This window comes from Dreissena polymorpha, chromosome 1 (genome assembly GCF_020536995.1).
Source record: "Dreissena polymorpha isolate Duluth1 chromosome 1, UMN_Dpol_1.0, whole genome shotgun sequence".
Taxonomy (NCBI): domain Eukaryota; kingdom Metazoa; phylum Mollusca; class Bivalvia; order Myida; family Dreissenidae; genus Dreissena; species Dreissena polymorpha.
Window position 1 is genome coordinate 178,305,204 of NC_068355.1, and position 18,701 is coordinate 178,323,904.

Sequence of the window (18,701 nt, forward strand, 5' to 3'; positions counted from 1 at the left end):
ACTGTTATTGTATACACTTGATATGTTTCAGGCCCTTGTGACGGTTCAGAGGGACAGAAGTGGACATTTTCTGACATGAAAATGTGACATACTTGAGTGATAGGGCTATACAATCAAACCAAATCATGGGTTTACTGGTTCGAACTCAAGTACGAAACCTTACATAAAAAGCTAAAGTGTGATAAAACAAATTGTAGGTATTACAATTTAAATGTTCAATGCTGTCTAACATGACAACAAAGTGTAACAAAACTAGAGAAAATAAACTAATTACGTGTGGAATGATATCATTGGCGGTAAATGTATTTCTTACTTAAATACATAGTGCGATAAAGCTGGTGCAGTAGATACGTAATTTGTGGGTATAAGGATTTGAATTTGAAAAACAAAACATTCTTACATGAAAGCAAAGTGTGATATACAACAGGTGGAGTAATTTGGACAGTTCTTGGCAGTTCCACTGCTGTGACGGTTGCATGTTGTTAAGGAGATTAAATCGCTATGGTGCTGTGTGTAGCTGTGAACTGTGGCTGTATGAATCTAGTCTGCAACTGGGATTGGGATCACCAAAGGTTTCCAAGAATGGGATCCAATAATGGGATCATCAAATTGTCATCCCATTATATCTGCACTCTAGCCATCTTGTGTGTCCCTGGATTCATGCGTTTAAGTGTGAAACTTGTTGATTGTGTACAGCAAGAAGGGGCCTTCCGTCGCTTTAATATACCATTTAAAGCATTTAAATGAATTTTAAGGTGCAGCCATGATTGTTAGAAGTACAGGCATTGTTGTCAGTTTAAAAGTAATTGCTGTCAGTTGTCAGCAAAATCCTACAAGCTCAATGACCCTTAAGTATAAAGTTAATCAGCAAACAATATTATATTTTGTTCTTACATTGTCTCAAGTGATAAAATTAAGATGTGTTTAAGTTTTTTTCCTTGACAAGCCACTTCTTTGTTTATTACACAGCTCTGTTTGAATGGTATTGCCATTTTTATAATAGATATTTATACGGCGTTATTTATTTGTCCACTAATTAGATAAATGTACATCTGTATTTAACTGTATTGTTCTCTTAAGAGTGTGTGTCATTTGTTGTTGTACTTTTTTACATTGGATACCTGCTTAAACGGTTTTCTGCTTGTGAATAGTTGTAAGTCTATAGTGATTCAATTTGAAGATTTTTTATACCCTTTTCCACTTAGATACGTATTTTGACACACTTGTAGTCACTCAGAGAGTTAAATTTAATTATAGACCTTTCTTGTTAGATTCAAATGTTAAAGGCTTCATCTCCAACCCTGATTTGCAGCAAAAAGCATACAACCTGAACAGACTGCGAGTTACTCGCAGGCTGGTCTGGTTTTATGCTGGTTGCAAAAGCCATTTTCACTTTGCTTCTGAGTGGGAAGGGTTAATGAAGTTTTGGAATGATAAGAGAGATTTATGTTTTTAAGCGTGTCTGTGTCTGGCATTGTCTAGTGTAATCTAAGCTACTTAGTTGAGGGTAGTTGCAAGGAAGGCTACTGTGTCAAAACAATCGATTACATTGAGCATGGCTCTGGGAAAACCGGGCTTAATGCATGGTGCGATAAGTGTCGTCACAGGACTGCACAGGCTTAATGCATGGTGCGATAAGTGTCGCCCCAGGACTGCACAGGCTTAATGCATGGTGTGATAAGTGTCGTCCCAGGACTACACAGGCTTAATGCATGGTGCGATAAGTGTCGTCCAAGGACTGCACAGGCTTAATGCATGGTGCGATAAGTGTCGTCCAAGGACTGCACAGGTTTATCAGGAAAGGCACTTTCTTCAGAGACTGGAATTTAGTTTAAATAAAAAATTCCATAAAAGCGGACATCCCTGGTAAGTCTGTTCAAACTGCACAGGCCAATTTTGGCCGACATTTAATGCACTTGCATTAAACCCCATTATTCCTTGAGCACTGCTCAATTATAAAGCTGGATCTTGAATTTAAGCCCTTATTAAGGAGTTCATTTGTTGCCTAATTATTGTTTTCTTTTATCTTGTCATCATACCAAGTGGCCACAGGTGTTTGGCTCATGGCAGAGTCACTAAGACACAATCAATATGTCATGAAACAATTTTCATCGCCATGACCAACAAAAAAAATCTGATATATTATATATGTTCTTGTATATATAATTTTTTTTTTTTTTTGTCAAAGTGATTGATAGTGGTTAAGTGACTTGGCCACGCGCAAAACACCTGTGCAAGCTAGTGACTTGTCAATATTGTTCATGAACATTCCATTTATTGCTTTAGCTTGTACATATTAACATGAATCTTACATAAATTATTTCCTGAAGGGCAGTACGTTTATTCTGTAATATCTGTTAATTTTTTAAGGGTTAGAGTTAGGGTTAGGGACCTAACTCTGAATGTTACATAAATTATTTCCTGAAGGGTAGTACTTTTATTCTGTAATATCTGTGAATTTTTTCATAGCAAAATCCTGTCTTGGGGAAAGTTTCTTGCGGACAGCACAGGCTAGTCTGGGACGAAGCTTTACACACACATTATTACGCCTTTACTGACAGAGCAAGGCTTGTTTTTATACCTTAACGGTTGATTACATTTTAATGTTTCTGCTATTTACAAATCAAGCTAGTAACATTTATATAGAATAAAGTACGTTTGGCTTTGTTGTGATATCTCATTATGTCCGTAAACTCAACATATTGCCTACAATAAAATTTTAATGGAGCATTTTAAGGACTTGAAACACACGTAGATGTTTTTGTCTTTTAACAATTATTTTGTTATGAGTGATAACAGTACATATTATCAAATGCTAAACCTTGCCGCTATTCAGTATTTTTTACATAAAAAAAACTATTCTAGCAGCGTGTTATGTAATGCTTATATTTAACCATATATTTTTTATGCCCCCCTTTGAAGAAGAGGGGGTATATTGCTTTGCTCATGTCGGTCGGTCTGTTGGTCTGTCGGTCCGTCCACCAGGTGGTTGTCAGACGATAACTCAAGAACGCATGGGCCTAAGATCATGAAACTTCATAGGTACATTGATCATGACTCGCAGATGACCCCTATTGATTTTGAGGTCACTAGGTCAAAGGTCAAGGTCACGGTGACCCGAAATAGTAAAATGGTTTTTGGATGATAACTCAAGAACGCTTTTGCCTAGGATCATGACACTTCATAGGTACATTGATTGTGACCCGCAGATGACCCCTATTGATTTTCAGGTCACTAGGTCAAAGGTCAAGGTCACAGTGACAAAAATCGTATTCACACAATGGTTGCCATTACAACGGACAGCCCATATGGGGGGCATGCATGTTTTACAAACAGCCCTTGTCTCTAGGTTATTGCTTGGTGTGCTATTTTAAATTAATTGGTAAATCAGATATTTATCAATTTACCTCTTATTTTAATTAGGTAAATAAGTCAACTTTCCTGTATCAATTTTTTTGTATAACGCCCACTATCTTCATTCGGTAAAATATTTGCGATAACTTACTTTTATAATCAATTGCATAAATTATATTTCCCAACAATTGTTTGGTATCTATTTTATTTGTTATGAGGAAAACTTTACTGATGTAACTTGCTTTCTTAATGAATTGCATAACTTGCCATCTACAAGTGTTTTGTATCTATTGCTTTTTATGTGAGAATCTTTACAAGCGAGCAACCAAACAGTTTTACTTAAAATATAAAATAACCACAGCTAGTGTTCTTTCCTCATCAGTGTGATTGTTATTATTTGTGTTTGTTTTAATGTACGATTTTATGAATGAAACAAAAGAGAGGGATACGTTTGAATTGTTTGTTTATTTGAGCCTGGCTCTGGGAAAAACTTGGCTTTTTGCATGTGGCTTAAGTGTAGTGCCAGATTATCTTGCGCAGTCTCAACAGGTCAAACAGGGGCGATACTTTCGGCCTTAATTTCGATACACTTGAAGTGGAAAGTGTCACCCCTGACCAGCCTGTGTGGACTGCACAGGCTAATCTGTGACTACACTTCGCACATCCATTAAGACCCCTGACCAGCCAGTGCGGACTAATCTGTGACAACACTTCGCACATCCATTAAGACCCTGACCAGCCAGTGCGAACTGCACAGGCTAATCTGTGACTACACCGCACATCCATTAAGACCCCTGACCAGCCTGTGCGAACTGCACAGGCTAATCTGTGACTACACCGCACATCCATTAAGACCCCTGACCAGCCAGTGCGAACTTCACAGGCTAATCTGGGACTACACCGCACATCCATTAAGACCCCTGACCAGTCTGTGCGAACTGCACAGGCTAATCTGTTACTACACTTCGCACATCCATTAAGACTCCTGACCAGCCTGTGCGGACTGCATAGGCTAATGTGGGACTACACTTTGCACATCGATTAAGACCCCTGACCAGTCTGTGTGGACTGCACAGGCTAATCTGTGACTACACTTTGCACATCCATTAAGACCCCTGACCAGCCTGTGCAGACTGCACAGGCTAATCTGTGACTACACTTCGCACATCCATTAAAACCCCTGACCAGCCTGTGTGGACTGCACAGGCTAATCTGTGACTACACTTTGTACATCCATTAAGACCCCTGACCAGTCTGTGCGGACTGCACAGGCTAATCTGTGACTTCACTTCGCACATCCATTTAAACCCCTGACCAGCCTGTGCGGACTGCACAGGCTAATCTGTGACTACACTTCGCACATCCATTAAAACCCCTGACCAGCCTGTGTGGACTGCACAGGCTAACCTGTGACTACACTTCGCACATCCATTATGACCCCTGATCAGCCAGTGCGGACTGCACAGGCTAATCTGGGACTACACTTTGCACATCCATTAAGACCCGTTTTCCCAGAGCGCGGCTCATGTATATTGTTATTGTTATAGGGTGTAAAAAATATTGGTATGTATGGCTTATGGTAAAGATACCAAAGGGAAATATATTATGGTACGTTATAAGTTATAAATATATATTTGGTACCAAAATCTTGTTTTGAAGATATATTAAAAATGCAGATATATTAAACATGCTGTTTTTATAGTATAAATAATATATGTGTGTCATGTCATATTTGTTTATTGTATATAATGTTACAAAATCAAATAAATTGTTTTGTTAGTATGGATCCAAAAAAAAACACACGACTTTGTGTTCAGAGATGTATTCCGATATAGGTGGCTGTAGGCTTACCCTCTGTCCATCATCGTGTCTGTCTGTCTGTTGGTAGGTCTGTCCACAAAATGTGTCTGACGTTATTTGATAAGAGAGGGCCCTAAACTAAAATGTCTTAACAACAAATCTGATTTATAGTTGTTCTAAGTCTGTTTAATGTATACATGATATAATTGTGTGTTTGAAGTGGGAAATGATTCAATATATTATACGTTATTATTATCAATATATGTATTATATTTATGAGTATTTAAAACAAACAAAAACTGAAACTACAAAAGGGAAGCTTAGTTGTGCCTTAATGTATGTGGATGGTTGAATTAAAATGGCGGTAATGAAATTATCCCTCTTGAATCTTAACCTGAAAAATCGATTCATTATTGGTACATGCTATGGTACATATACCAAACGACACAAATTAACATGATGACATAGTTTCAACAAGCAAATTCGTTGAATTGATATCCCCGCCAATATGCTTCTGGACACAAAAGTGTTATATTTGACACTCAAAAAAGCATTTTTTCAAGATACAAAGGGCCATAACTCCTTTATTATCCAATGTTGTACACTGCTTTTTGGTGTGCATCATCCTCTTATCCATATATATACTCATACCAAGTTTCAATGAAATCCGCCAAAGCACTTCTAAGATATGGCTCCGGACACTAAAAAGCATTTTTCCAAGATACAAAGGGCCATAACTCTGTTATTAACAGATGGTGTACAGTGCCATTAGGCGTGCATCATCCTCTTATCCATATATATATACTCATACCAAGTTTAATTGAATCCGCCAAAGCACTACCAAGATAGGGCTCCGGACACAAAAAAGCATTTTTCCAAGATACAAAGGGCCATAACTCTGTTATTAACAGATGGTGTACAATGCGGCCCAGGCCCGTACCCAGGCACTGGGCCCAGGGGCCCGGGCCCCCCCAACTGGCTGTCGAGTTATGATTTTTTAATAATGGGCCTACTGCAAATTTTCTCACATGAAAGGGCCCACAGTACACCCTGCAATACAAATGTGCAGATTTGTTTTATTGCCCCTGATACACAAGGGGATTAGCGCTAATTTACTCGCCAGTGGAGATAAACCCCTAGGCATTGTTTTCTTATCACCTTGTACACACATCCCCGATCTGTCAATTACCCATTGTGCTCAATGCTTCATCTTTTGATGGTGGGTGTAACACGTCTTTTGATTGGACAAGGAAAGAGAAACAGCGAATGGATGGAACTGATACAGAAGGTCGTAGGTCTGAACGATAATAGTGTTTTCTCTTTTGAATTCAAACCTCCTCTAGAGTCACAGCTTATTAAACATTTCTGTGAAAACTGTCTTGTAGATGATGAACATTTTATAATGAATTTAGTTTTTAATTTTATATAGAGGAGGTTTGATTTCAAAGAGAAAATACTAGTAGGTTATGTCAGTTACTGACAAATAACCATAGCAGTATTTTCTCTTTGAAATCAAACCTCCTCTACAGTCATACTTTATGTTTACATTTCATATTAAAGATTTTTTTGTTTCAAAGGTTGCTTTTACTGTGTGTATGTGTGTGCATTTCACACCAAGGGGTCGTTGATAAAGCATGTCACGCTTTTTTTCCCATTTTTACCCCGGCATGTCACAAACTGTTACACAATCTTGGACCCCCTTCCCTAAAGTACGTAACAAACTCACACTTTCAAACATTTTTTTAAAATTAATACTTAATTAAAATTTAATCTCAAACTCAATTCACTATTAAACCGTATTGAAATTTCACTTACCGGTAAAAGAACTTTCACATTACAGGCTTTTATAACTGTAGGGTTGTTACGATGAGCAGTATGAATATTTATCCACGTGTTAACCTCTAATAAAAACGAAATTATAATTTAGATTTTCTTTCAACCCTTTACTAACTAAAAATGGAACAGTCCAATTATTTCGTCATTGAAATCTGTGTGGAGGTTGTGCCTATTGAATAAGCCGGCCCAGCCAAGTTGCCTATAAAACATTCGAACAACAGAATCAGGAGATACGCAATTCGTCTTATTTTGACATAAAACTAATTCAAATGTTTCACAAATTTTTGAAAATTAGTTTTAAATTCTACTAAAGAAATAATAAATAAATTATACATTTTTTAAATAAATGTGTGACATCACACGTGGCCTGACTCCCCTCCCCCATGTAACAAACTGTCACTTTCTTACTCATCCTCCCCCCCACCTGGAGCGTGACATACTTTATGGACGGCCCGTAATGGTTAAAGCTTTAGACTTCAGAAAGGTGCTGATTTACTTGTTATATATCCATAAATTTATAACACAACATATGTTTCTATATGCATTAAAATTCACCTTGAACAGTGCCTAATAACAAAAATCTATTGGGAGGGGCAACCCCTCCCGCACCCTCCCCGTTTGGGCCCCCCCAGTCAACATTTCCTGGGTACGGCCCTGAATGCCATTAGACGTGCAACATCCTCTTATCCATATATATATACTCATACCAAGTTTCATAGAAATCCGCCAAAGCACTTTAAAGATAGGGCTCCGGACACAAAAGTGCCGGACGGACGAAAGGACAGACGGAAAGACGGACGGACAACGCCAAAACAATATCCCTCCGCCTATGGCGGGGGATAAAAAGTCAATTCCAATTAGCTCATAGCTTTAAGGTTGCGAGTGACATCGACCGTTGGAAACTTCGTGTTAAAGTTTCCCGCGCACTGCGTTATCAGCAGACGCCGCGATCACTGCGTGGGCGTTAACAACCTCCATGTAGTTTCTATAGGTCGCAGTTTCGCGTCTAATGACGTCATCGTGCGGATAAAACACCAACAGGTCAGTGCCCACTTAAGTCCCAACTGTATAGATTTTTCCACATCCGCTGAAGTACAAATTTCGACGACCCAGCAGGATTTGACACCTGGTCGCGATGACCGGATATCGAGGGGATTGAACTGGACACGTTGCACCGGAACGTTGAGTCTGTATAAGGTGCTGCACCTGTTCGTGATTTTATATAAATAGTAGTTGTAGTAGTGGTATGATTGGTTGGTGGTGGTGGTGGTGGTCGGTGGTGGTACAACTACTTACGCAGTATGACGGATATATTTGACCAAAGTCCGTCTTTGCAATTATAATACATTTTGTGATTTATGTCACTTACAGTATCGCTCGATTGGTCATTGACCGCTCGTGCACTACTTAAATGTACCCTGGGTATTCTTAAGTATACTTTAATGTACCCCGGATGCGGAAAATATACTGAAACGTACCCGAAAATTCTAACGCTAAAATGGTCGTTGTTGGCGTTCTTTTACAAATGAATTATGTACACATTTATGTCAATATTATTTAAAATGGCCACTATACTATCGAAACTCCTGCTCAAAAAAGCATTTTGAGAGAGTTTGTTTTTTTCAAAGAAAATTTTGTTTCGTATTCCGTAGCGCGTTTTATGACATCGATTTTTAGGCGGGAGTAAAACTCGGGTACAGTCTAAATTGGCTGGGTACGCGTTAGTTTATTTTTCGTATCTGGGGCACATTTAGTAATTAGTACCCGAGCCGACAATGACCAATCGAACATATGTAGCTGGTAGATACAATTTAAGTTCTTTGTTTTAACTAACCTCAGATCATTAAATAAGGAACAAAGTTTGCGAACATTATCAAAAACTCGAAATAGAATGTAACAAAAATGCGGTCGTGTAAGTGGAGTCTAACAATTTTACCTTCGAGTGACACACGTTTTCGTTGTTCCGGAAACTGAAAACTGCGGCATTCGGACGACTAGGTGGTGTGTCACTGCGCATGTGCAGACTTGGGGCGATCCGGTCGATATTGTCACTGCGCATGACATCGGCCTAGGGCAAGCTAGATCATCCGGCGTTGCCGCGTCACTGAAACCATGAGGGCTGCACCGGCTTAAGCGACTTAAAACAGGAAAAAATAATATAATAATTACGTAACTAAATTGTTAAAGAAAAAAAACGATAATGCAATTTTCAGCGGCGGGCATTAATCAACATGAGACAAACATATAAATGGTAACTCGTGACCAAAGACCTATAGATAACATGTTATCTAGGTCTTTGCTCGTGACAAAACATATTTCAAATACTTGCGTTTAAAGAGATAATCTTACGCATTTGTTTTAATAAGTACATGTAATGTTAATTACAAAATTGTCACGATTAGCATGTGCGTTCAACTGTCAAAACATTTTCGTGCACGTGAAAATCGTTTTGTGTATAAAACATCGATGCAGATGAAACCAAAAAAACAGAAGTGTTTAAAAAACGGCAACTAAAATGAAATCATCAGTGACTATTACAAGGCGTTTTCTTTGACAGATGTCGCCATTTTTCATGTAATAACGCTGTTTAAAGGTAATTAATATTTGTTACATTTGCTATTCACTTACAACTGATTTAATGTAAGCATTACACATATTTTCTTTTTACGATTATTAATAAAATTGTAAATGTTATTTTTGAAAAAAAAAATTGCATAGACTGTGAGTTAATATGACTGTATAACGGTTTATTATTTTTCGTGTTTTTTGTGGTAATCAAATCAATTCCGCTTTAATGGAAAAATTAATGTTAAAAGGAAGTGTCTTCTTAACGAAAATCCAGGTGAGACGGAAAGCGTCGTCCCTGTTTAGCCTGTGCGAATTGTACAGGTAAATCTGGAATGACAATTAACGCACATGCATGAAGCCTAGAATTCACAGGACGAGGCTCATTAAATTTTATCGGGGAAAAAGGGAAGATTTTTTTTGCAGTTTTTCTATGGGAGCAGTGGTCTAATGGTAGGACGCTGGCAAAGAGATTGTGAGGTGCCTGGTTCGAATCCCACCCTGACCACTGGAATTTTCATGAGCAAGAACTTTAACCCCATTTTGCTCCTCTCGACCCAGATGTGTAAATGGTTACCTGTGAGGGAAATAAGCCAATGTGTCGTGGCTGCATACTGCGCCGAATGTTAACGGACGACTTAAGGCCCAGTGATCTGGGGGTAATTGTGAAGCGCTTCTGAACGCACTGTATAAAAAGGGCGCTATATAAATGTGGTAAAAAAATCCTGCATAGCGCCCGATGGACTGAAAAGTGATCTAAACCGACGACATGCGGAAACCTGATAGCGAACAAACGATAAATAAACACCCCACAGACAGGCCACCGTGTGAACGAGTTATAGCGAACAAATGATAAACATCAATCATTTACTTATGACACGTGACACTTACATTTGTGGATCATCAGCGCTCCGCGCCGCGGTCCCGCTTGTTGCGTCCGGTTTCTGCGGGCTTTCCTTCCGGGATCGCGGCGCATGCGTACTACAAGCGCGGTGGCTGGTGGCGTCATACACGCAGTCCGGGTCCAGCAAGAGGGTACTGGACCGGAAACCAAGAGCGAGTAACTTCTGATACTGGAAAGGACTGACCGGCTGCTGAAATATGAGAAGTCAGCTAACTGCGCATGCTCGGAGCGAATACCTCCCAAAACAAAGTTTTTTTAATTAAGGAAATCGCGATAAAGAAGAATACTGTCTGTGTAGTGATTGTGAAAAACTTATGATTGCACTACTGTAGTATCGTATCATGTTATGAGTATTCAATGGTCTAAGGGGAGTAATTCTGTTATACATATTACAAGGATTATTGTTAGAGTGGCATCCCCTGATATGTACATGTTTAGAGGGCGCTGATTAGATTGTGGAACCTTCAATGGTGTCTTGTGTTGTTTTGTCTATCGTTATTTGAATCCAAGTAATCGGCCTCGAGCCGGGTTTGACACTACAACTACCGGTACTATGGGAAATATTTCATTTTTTATATCAATGTGAAATGAGTTATAATAAATATACCACTTTTGTCTTCATTAATTGCATTTTTGCGCTGAACATTTAACATTTATTCGTAATTCAGTTTAGTTTTTGTATAGTTCGCTAAATCAATTGAGAAAAATCATACAGGCCGACAGACTAAAGTAATCGCAGCAGTTATATCCTTTTTGCTGATCGAAAACTGCTTCGAGCTTGTCGTAAGTTTAATAATTGTGAGCGTGTTTATATATATTGTTTGCAGTCAATTACCTAAAACGTATCTCAATAATGTTGACTAGAGCCGTACGTGTTGTACTAATTGAAACGAAACAATATTTTTTTAGAAAAAAAAATAAGAAAATAATAATCGATCAAAATGACGCCATCGCATACTGTTGTTTTTATTAGAAGGACAATGTGTTGATCGGAGAAATGATCGGAACCAGTGACATATTTGATGCTCGAAACCAGTGACGTGTCTAAATAGAAACATGTCGAGTCTGTGTAATTACGAGACATGCACCGATTTCTAAAAGGGAACGGAGAAGCCGGCATACGACTAAATTCAGTGTTTTAATTCAAAAGCTTTGTGTAATCCAAAGAGTCTTCATAAAAAAACGTGTAAAATATGTCCCATCTAAACGAACCAACACAATGATTTAGGACATATTCATTATTAAAATTAAGAAATTTCCTTAGGTTTCAAAAGTTGCCTTGGTAATTTGTCATCAAATTTTGTACGAATAATTATAGTTACGGCTTGAATTTATGCTCACTGTTATTTCACAAAATAATATCCTTAAATAAAGAGATTGTAAATTATTGTCAGGAATTTAAAAGAACTATTGAAAGTAAGTTATCAGAGAGGTTGAGACCTTGTTATTGTACTTCGTCAAAATCGCACCGTAACTTTATACGAAACCCGCATGGAAAAAAATGGGATTAATGTCTGTGCGTAAACTCAAGTGTCGTCCCAGATTAGCCTGTACAGTACGCACAGGCTTATCTTGGATGTCACTTTCTGTCTGATTGCGTGGTATGTTTTGTTTAAAGGCAGTACAATAATTCGCGAACGTCTAGTGAACTGCACAGGCTAATATAGAACGACACTTTACGCACATGCATTAAGGCCGGTTTTACCAGAGCGCTGCTATAATAAATTTCGTATGATGTTCTATAAGACGGCCTCTATTCAATTACCAACCATACATATGTATCGTATGGTGTTCTATAAGATGGGCTCTATTCAATTACCGACCATACATATGTATCGTATGATGTTCTATAAGACGGGCTCTATTCAATTACCGACCATACATATATATCGTATGATGTTCTATAAGACGGGCTCTATTCAATTACAGACCATACATATATTTCGTATGATGTTCTATAAGACGAGCTCTATTCAATTACCGACCATACATATGTATCGTATGACGTTCTATAAGACGGGCACTATTTAATTACCGACCATACATATATATCGTATGAAGTTCTATAAGACGGGCTCTATTAAATTACCGACCATACATATGTATCGAATGATGCTCTATAAGACGGACTCTATTCAATTACCGACCATACATATATATCGTATGATGTTCTATAAGACGGGCTCTATTAAATTACCGACCATACATATATATCGTATGAAGTTCTATAAGACGGACTCTATTCAATTACCGACCAAACATATGTATCGTATGATGCTCTATACGACGGGCTCTATTCAATTACCGACCATACATATTTATCGTATGAATGTCTATAAGACGGACTCTATTCAATTACCGACCATACATATGTATCGTATGATGCTCTATAAGACGGGCTCTATTCAATTACCGTCTATACATATGTATCGTATGATGCTCTATAAGACGGACTCTGTTCAATTACCGACCATACATATGTATCGTATGATGCTCTATAAGACGGACTCTATTCAATTACCGACCATACATATGTATCGTATGATGCTCTATAAGACGGACTCTATTCAATTACCGACCATACATATGTACCGTATGAAGTTCTATAAGACGGGCACTATTTAATTACCGACCATGCATATATATCGTATGAAGTTCTATAAGTCGGGCTCTATTCAATTACCGACCATACATATATACCGTATGAAGTTCTATAAGATGGGCTCATTTCAATTACCGACCATACATATATATCGTATGAAGTTCTATAAGACGGGATCTATTCAATTACCGACCATACATATATATCGTATGATGCTCTATAAGACGGGCTCTATTCAATTACCGCCCATACATATATATCGTATGAAGTTCTACAAGACAGGCTCTATTCAATTACCGACCATACATATATATCGTATGAAGTTCTATAAGACGGACTCTATTCAATTACCGACCATACATATATATCGTATGATGTTCTATAAGACGGACTCTATTCAATTACCGACCATACATATACATCGTATGATGTTCTATAAGACGGGCACTATTTAATTACCGACCATACATATATATCGTATGAAGTTCTATAAGACGGGCTCTATTCAATTACCGACCATACATATATATCGTATGAAGTTCTATAAGACGGACTCTATTCAATTACCGACCATACATATACATCGTATGATGCTCTATAAGACGGACTCTATTCAATTACCGACCATACATATGTATCGTATGATGCTCTATAAGACGGGCTCTATTCAATTAAGGACCATTTACCTCTAAAGAGATGGACGATCTGTCTGGTCCGGCGGTGAAGGGCCGACATCAGCCGGAAGTGGGCCGGCTGTTCACGTTATAAACTTCCGTGGAGGAACCAGTCCCGCCCAGTGCACACCACTTTGAGAATAGAAATTGTGCATTATTAAGGTAAGATTTTTTAGGCCTCGTACTGAGATTAATTCATGTGCGTAAAATGTCATTTCAGATTGGCCTGTGCAGTCCGCACACGCTTACAGGGATGACACTCCGCAGAAATTGAATTTTCGTTCAGAAGAGAATTCCTTTTAACGAAAAAATCTAGTAAATCGGAAAGTTTCGTCCCTGATTAGCTGGTGCGGACTGCACAGGCTTATCTAGATTGACTCTTCATGCATTATCATAAAGATCAGCTTTCCGAGAATAATAGTCTTTATTTTCCCTCCCCTTTCCTCACGCAATTGACGTATTTTCTATAACATGTGTTTATAAAATTATGTCAACACTATATTTGTTTTCAGTATAGGTCATTTCATTATTATTATTTTCTTTGTTATTGTATGATTATTAGTCGTTTTTTTACATTTGAACAAAAGTTAACTTTAGAATTTCGTTGAAATATTAAATTCATGACGTCAAATTGACGTCCTTCTCAAATTTTTAGTCGGGCACACTTCGTTGTACGGTTACATGGTATGATTTCGAGTCCGGAACGAATGCGAGGCTGCTGGTGTAACCCCTTGGTAGCGTTTGATGTCTGAAGAGTTGCGCAGACTCGCGCCTGAGGGTATACACAGCGTCCCGGTTTGGCACGTCCCGACCAACTCCCACAAGCCTCTGCTCCGAGTTGTAGACGGTCACGATGCTGCAGCGGGCCGGGGTACGGAACGCGCACTGTGGACCCGATCTTAGAAAAGAAAAACAGCAACAATAAAAAATTAAGCGCACATTGAGTGTTATTATACTGATATAAGACTGATAAAATGCAACACTACACATGAGATGCGTTGTGAGAAAACTGTGCTTAATGCATGTGCGTAAGGTGTCGTCCCAGATTAGCCTGTTCAATCCGCACAGGCTAATTAGGGATGACACTTTCCGCTTTTTTGTTATTTTTAGTTTCAAGGAAGTCCCTCCTTACCGAAAATCAAGTTTAGGCGGAAAGTGTCGTCCCTGATTAGCCTGTGCGGACTGCACAGGCTAATCTGTGATGACACTGTACGCACATGCATTAAGCCCAGTTTTCTCAGAACAAGGCTCATATAATGTATATAGTATTGAAGTTGCTGGTAGTTGTTAGAAGTACGTAACGCGCAAAGGGAACCCGATCTATAAACATAGCAACCGTAGCTTCATGACAATTACACGCGCACATTGAGTGCGATTGTACTATTTAAAATATAACGCTGCAAAATAAAGACGAAAAACTAGTTTCCAATTAAACATCAGTTTAACTATGAAAAGAAAGCAGCAGTAGTGGCGGTAGTAGTAGTAGATGTAGTAGTAGTAGTAGTAGTAGTAGTAGTAGTAGTAGTAGTAGTAGTAGTAGTAGTAGTAGTAGTAGTAGTAGTAGTAGTAGTAGTAGTAGTAGTAGTAGTAGTAGTAGTAGTAGTAGTAGTAGTAGTAGTAGTAGTAGTAGAAGTAGTAGTAGTAGTAGTGTAGTAGTAGTATTAGAAGTAGTAGAAGTAGTAGTAGCAGAAGAAGTAGCAGTATCAGTATCAGTAGCAGTAGCAGTAGTAGCAGCAGCAGCAGCAGTAGAAGCAGCAGCAGAAGCAGTAACAATGATAGTAGTTTTAGTAGCAGTAGTAGTAGTAGTAGAAGTAGTAGTTCGCGCATCATAATCACCACCATCAAAATCACCACCACATCACTATCTAAATCATCATCAGAATCACGTTCAATATTACCTCACACCTGTCGGCACAGAGCACTGAGATCCCGACCGATGTCCCGACGACGTCGGTCGCACTTCATCCTCCGTCACTACGCCTTTCTTAAGTATGAGCGTCTGGCTCGATTTCGGCATTACCTAGGCAACGGAACCGGATTTTAAATGGACTTGTTTTTAGATTGAATAAACAAATCATATATTTCAAATGAAGTGTAAATATGACAAAAACAATGCGAGTATGGTTGTATAAACAACCTTCTTCTACCAGTGGCCGATTCTTCTCTCGACAAATGTACATTTAGGACGTCATAATTGGCACATATTACAATGATATGATAATTTCATTCCAGGCAAATATATGCTATGATAAGTGGTTAAGCTTACAATAAAATATAAAATGAATAAATAAATAATACTTACCCCTCTGATACCGGCCCAACTTGACAAAACACGTTCAACCCTGTTACCATGACGCTCGACGTCATTGACGTCAATTACAACGGCGTTACGTCAGCGATATAGTGACGTAATCTTTTTGTATTCAGATTGACGTCTGAAGTCCGTCTTTTGTGTTATAACAATTGTTGAAGGACTAATTTAAGTAACATTTATGAAGAAACATCAATCAATACACATCAACCTTATTGTTTACTTTATTTCAGGAACGTTTAATTAGAATCACTCAGGTGTGCTTTTTTTAGGAATGTATTCATCATAAATGTCTTTCTGTTTTGAGCTAAAAAATATACAATCATAACCTTGCTTAAAAGGAATTTTTTGTATTCAACAGGGTCAAATCGGTATGTTTTGTTATGTTAATGTGATATATTTCACGGATAAAATTCGAAACTAGTTAATGTGTTCAAATATTAAGGCAAGTACTTCAAAAATTCGTATTTAAATAAACATACTATTAAATGTGTTTGTTTTACAGTATGCACTTTTGAAAACGAACATTAGCAAACTATATACCCGCGATCAGAAAAAGGTAATTTCTGTAAGGATTTTGACATCAGTTATCGTTTTCGAATTTCATGAACCCGCCGTATATCATCATGATCACGATCAGCAGTGTATGTATTATTATTATGTTCGATACTTGAGTAGTTATCTTCCGAATATCCAGCTATAATATAAAAAAAAAACATGTTTTCTTCAAAAATTGTTTAACATAAAGCATCAGCTCGTTAACACGCTCAGCAAGAAAATTGCTTCCTCTGGAAATTATTTCTAACACAATACAAACAAACCGCATCGTAAATCGGTTAATAAATCACAATTTGTTAACCTTTTTATACTGAAGACGCGCTCTGCAAAAACGGGGCTTATTGATTGTGCGTTAAGTGCATTTGGAATTTTGGATCTATTTGGATCAACATTATTGAGTGTTAAGTTTGAATAAATTCCATAATTACAGTTTAAAAATTGTGGTTTTTGCGTTTATTTATTACTTGTTGAACTGTTGAATTTCAATAACCATGTAAATCAAGATTAAACATAGTTAATACACGGCGTTTTATTTAACTTATTAAGTATCAACATATTGATACATTACTATTAATTGTACATGTCTTCTTTTCGACCTCCCCCCCTCCCATTAGTACAGTGGAACAAAGACTGTCCCCCATTAGGATCCTTTAAGAGTCCTGTAGGCCTACTGAAAGTAGAGCTCTAGAACGACCTAAAAGCTCATTTCAGTTGAGACCGATTCAACTTGCCGTCTCGACCTAAATATATGTTACTTGTTAAAGATGTAAGCAACGTTCTTCAAAAGGAGATTAATTTATAACTTTCTGCGGAAAATCGTCTACCAATGTAACAATGAAATAAACAGTTTCCAGATGAAAAGGTAACTTTCTCTTACTTCTCCAACTGATACAACTAATAGTGGGTTTCTGCGGTCCACAAATACGCGTTCAATCGACCTTCGTAAACACGCAATTATCACTCCTCCAGGTACAGTATCCTAGATTTATGTGCGAACTCGGTTTTCGTTTATACTCGGCATTTATTAATACAGGAAACACTGTCATGGGCATTTATGTTTCATTGATAAAAATATTACCGAGACCAAATATCATAAAATTTAAATCGCTAATGTCCATCGATTCTCACAAATACAGTACGTACAGGAAATTTTGTTTGTTCGTTAAAGAAATATTGAAACAGTTTTAATTCATAACGTGTTCTAGGTGTTTGCTTATCTATACATTTAATGATTGTATGTTCCCCATCAGCTCTCAATGTTAAAATATCGTTTGTATATGTTGTATTACATATAAATAATCTCTATCTTTAATGTATAATTGCTGTCAGCGCCCTCTCTTGTCGCCAGGCGAAGCCACCCACATCACTCATGAGGGGTAATTTTCGCATCGATTACCTTTTATGGGGTATTTTTTTACGTAGTTTCTCATTACTTCCTTTTCAAGTTTTGTACATGTTTGCACTTTATTCCTTTGCTTTTTTAACTGAGTATATCTGACACTCATATAAGACTATACTGTTATGATGTATTATAAAGTTAATGTCAATATAAAACAGAGGTGAACCTTTTGTTGTTCTCTCCTATTTTACACACTTACATATCTTTTATTTATGGCAGTTATCAGTGCTCAAATAAGTATTGAAAAGACACATCTTCTTTTCTCATCTCTTAACAAGTCAGCGCATATGTTTTTTTATAAATATAAACTGTTGGATAAGAGATGACTGTATCGAGAAGTGTGAATAAAATAGAAAATACTTGTGATAAATAAAGATATAACTTTATTTATTAAACAAACGAAAACAATTTTCAACAATCACAATCGCGTTCGCCGATGCATGTGTGTGACAGTCTGTTTCATGATTTTGCACATCTTCATCTTCAATTTCTATCGAGTTGTCATTTGATGACGCGGTCGCCGATGCCTGTGTGTAACTGTCTGTTTGTTTTTTATGAATACTATCTAATGCAGTTTGTTTAAAAAGAAAATCTATTTTTTGCAGGAAAAAAATCATTGTTTTCATAAGCATTTTTTCAGTATGACTAAGCATTGTGTATTATTTTATTATCCGGAAACGGTGTAGATGTATGAATCA

General features: G+C 37.6%; 1 protein-coding gene and 1 long non-coding RNA gene across 14 annotated transcripts in view; one reads left to right on the forward strand and one right to left on the reverse strand.

The window, feature by feature from the left end:
• The window catches only part of LOC127862989 (polypeptide N-acetylgalactosaminyltransferase 13-like), a 41,821-nt gene extending 41,719 nt beyond the window's left edge, over nt 1-102 (forward strand). For both annotated transcript variants that reach the window (XM_052402293.1, XM_052402304.1), the window contains one exon: nt 32-102. In XM_052402293.1, coding sequence (XP_052258253.1) covers nt 32-87 — 56 coding nt within the window. In that variant the 3' untranslated portion in view covers nt 88-102. The remainder of the gene's footprint in view (nt 1-31) is intronic.
• The window catches only part of LOC127863114 (uncharacterized), a 62,014-nt gene extending 45,908 nt beyond the window's left edge, over nt 1-16,106 (reverse strand). For 4 of the 12 annotated variants that reach the window (XR_008040924.1, XR_008040919.1, XR_008040916.1 and 1 more), the window contains exons 1-5: nt 15,634-16,022; nt 14,417-14,633; nt 13,748-13,867; nt 10,447-10,649; nt 8,927-9,127 (exon numbers count right to left, since the gene is read on the reverse strand). This is a non-coding gene — a long non-coding RNA (uncharacterized LOC127863114). The other 8 variants (XR_008040928.1, XR_008040933.1, XR_008040918.1 and 5 more) reach the window with 8 other exon arrangements.
• Nucleotides 16,107-18,701: the final 2,595 nt, after the last annotated feature.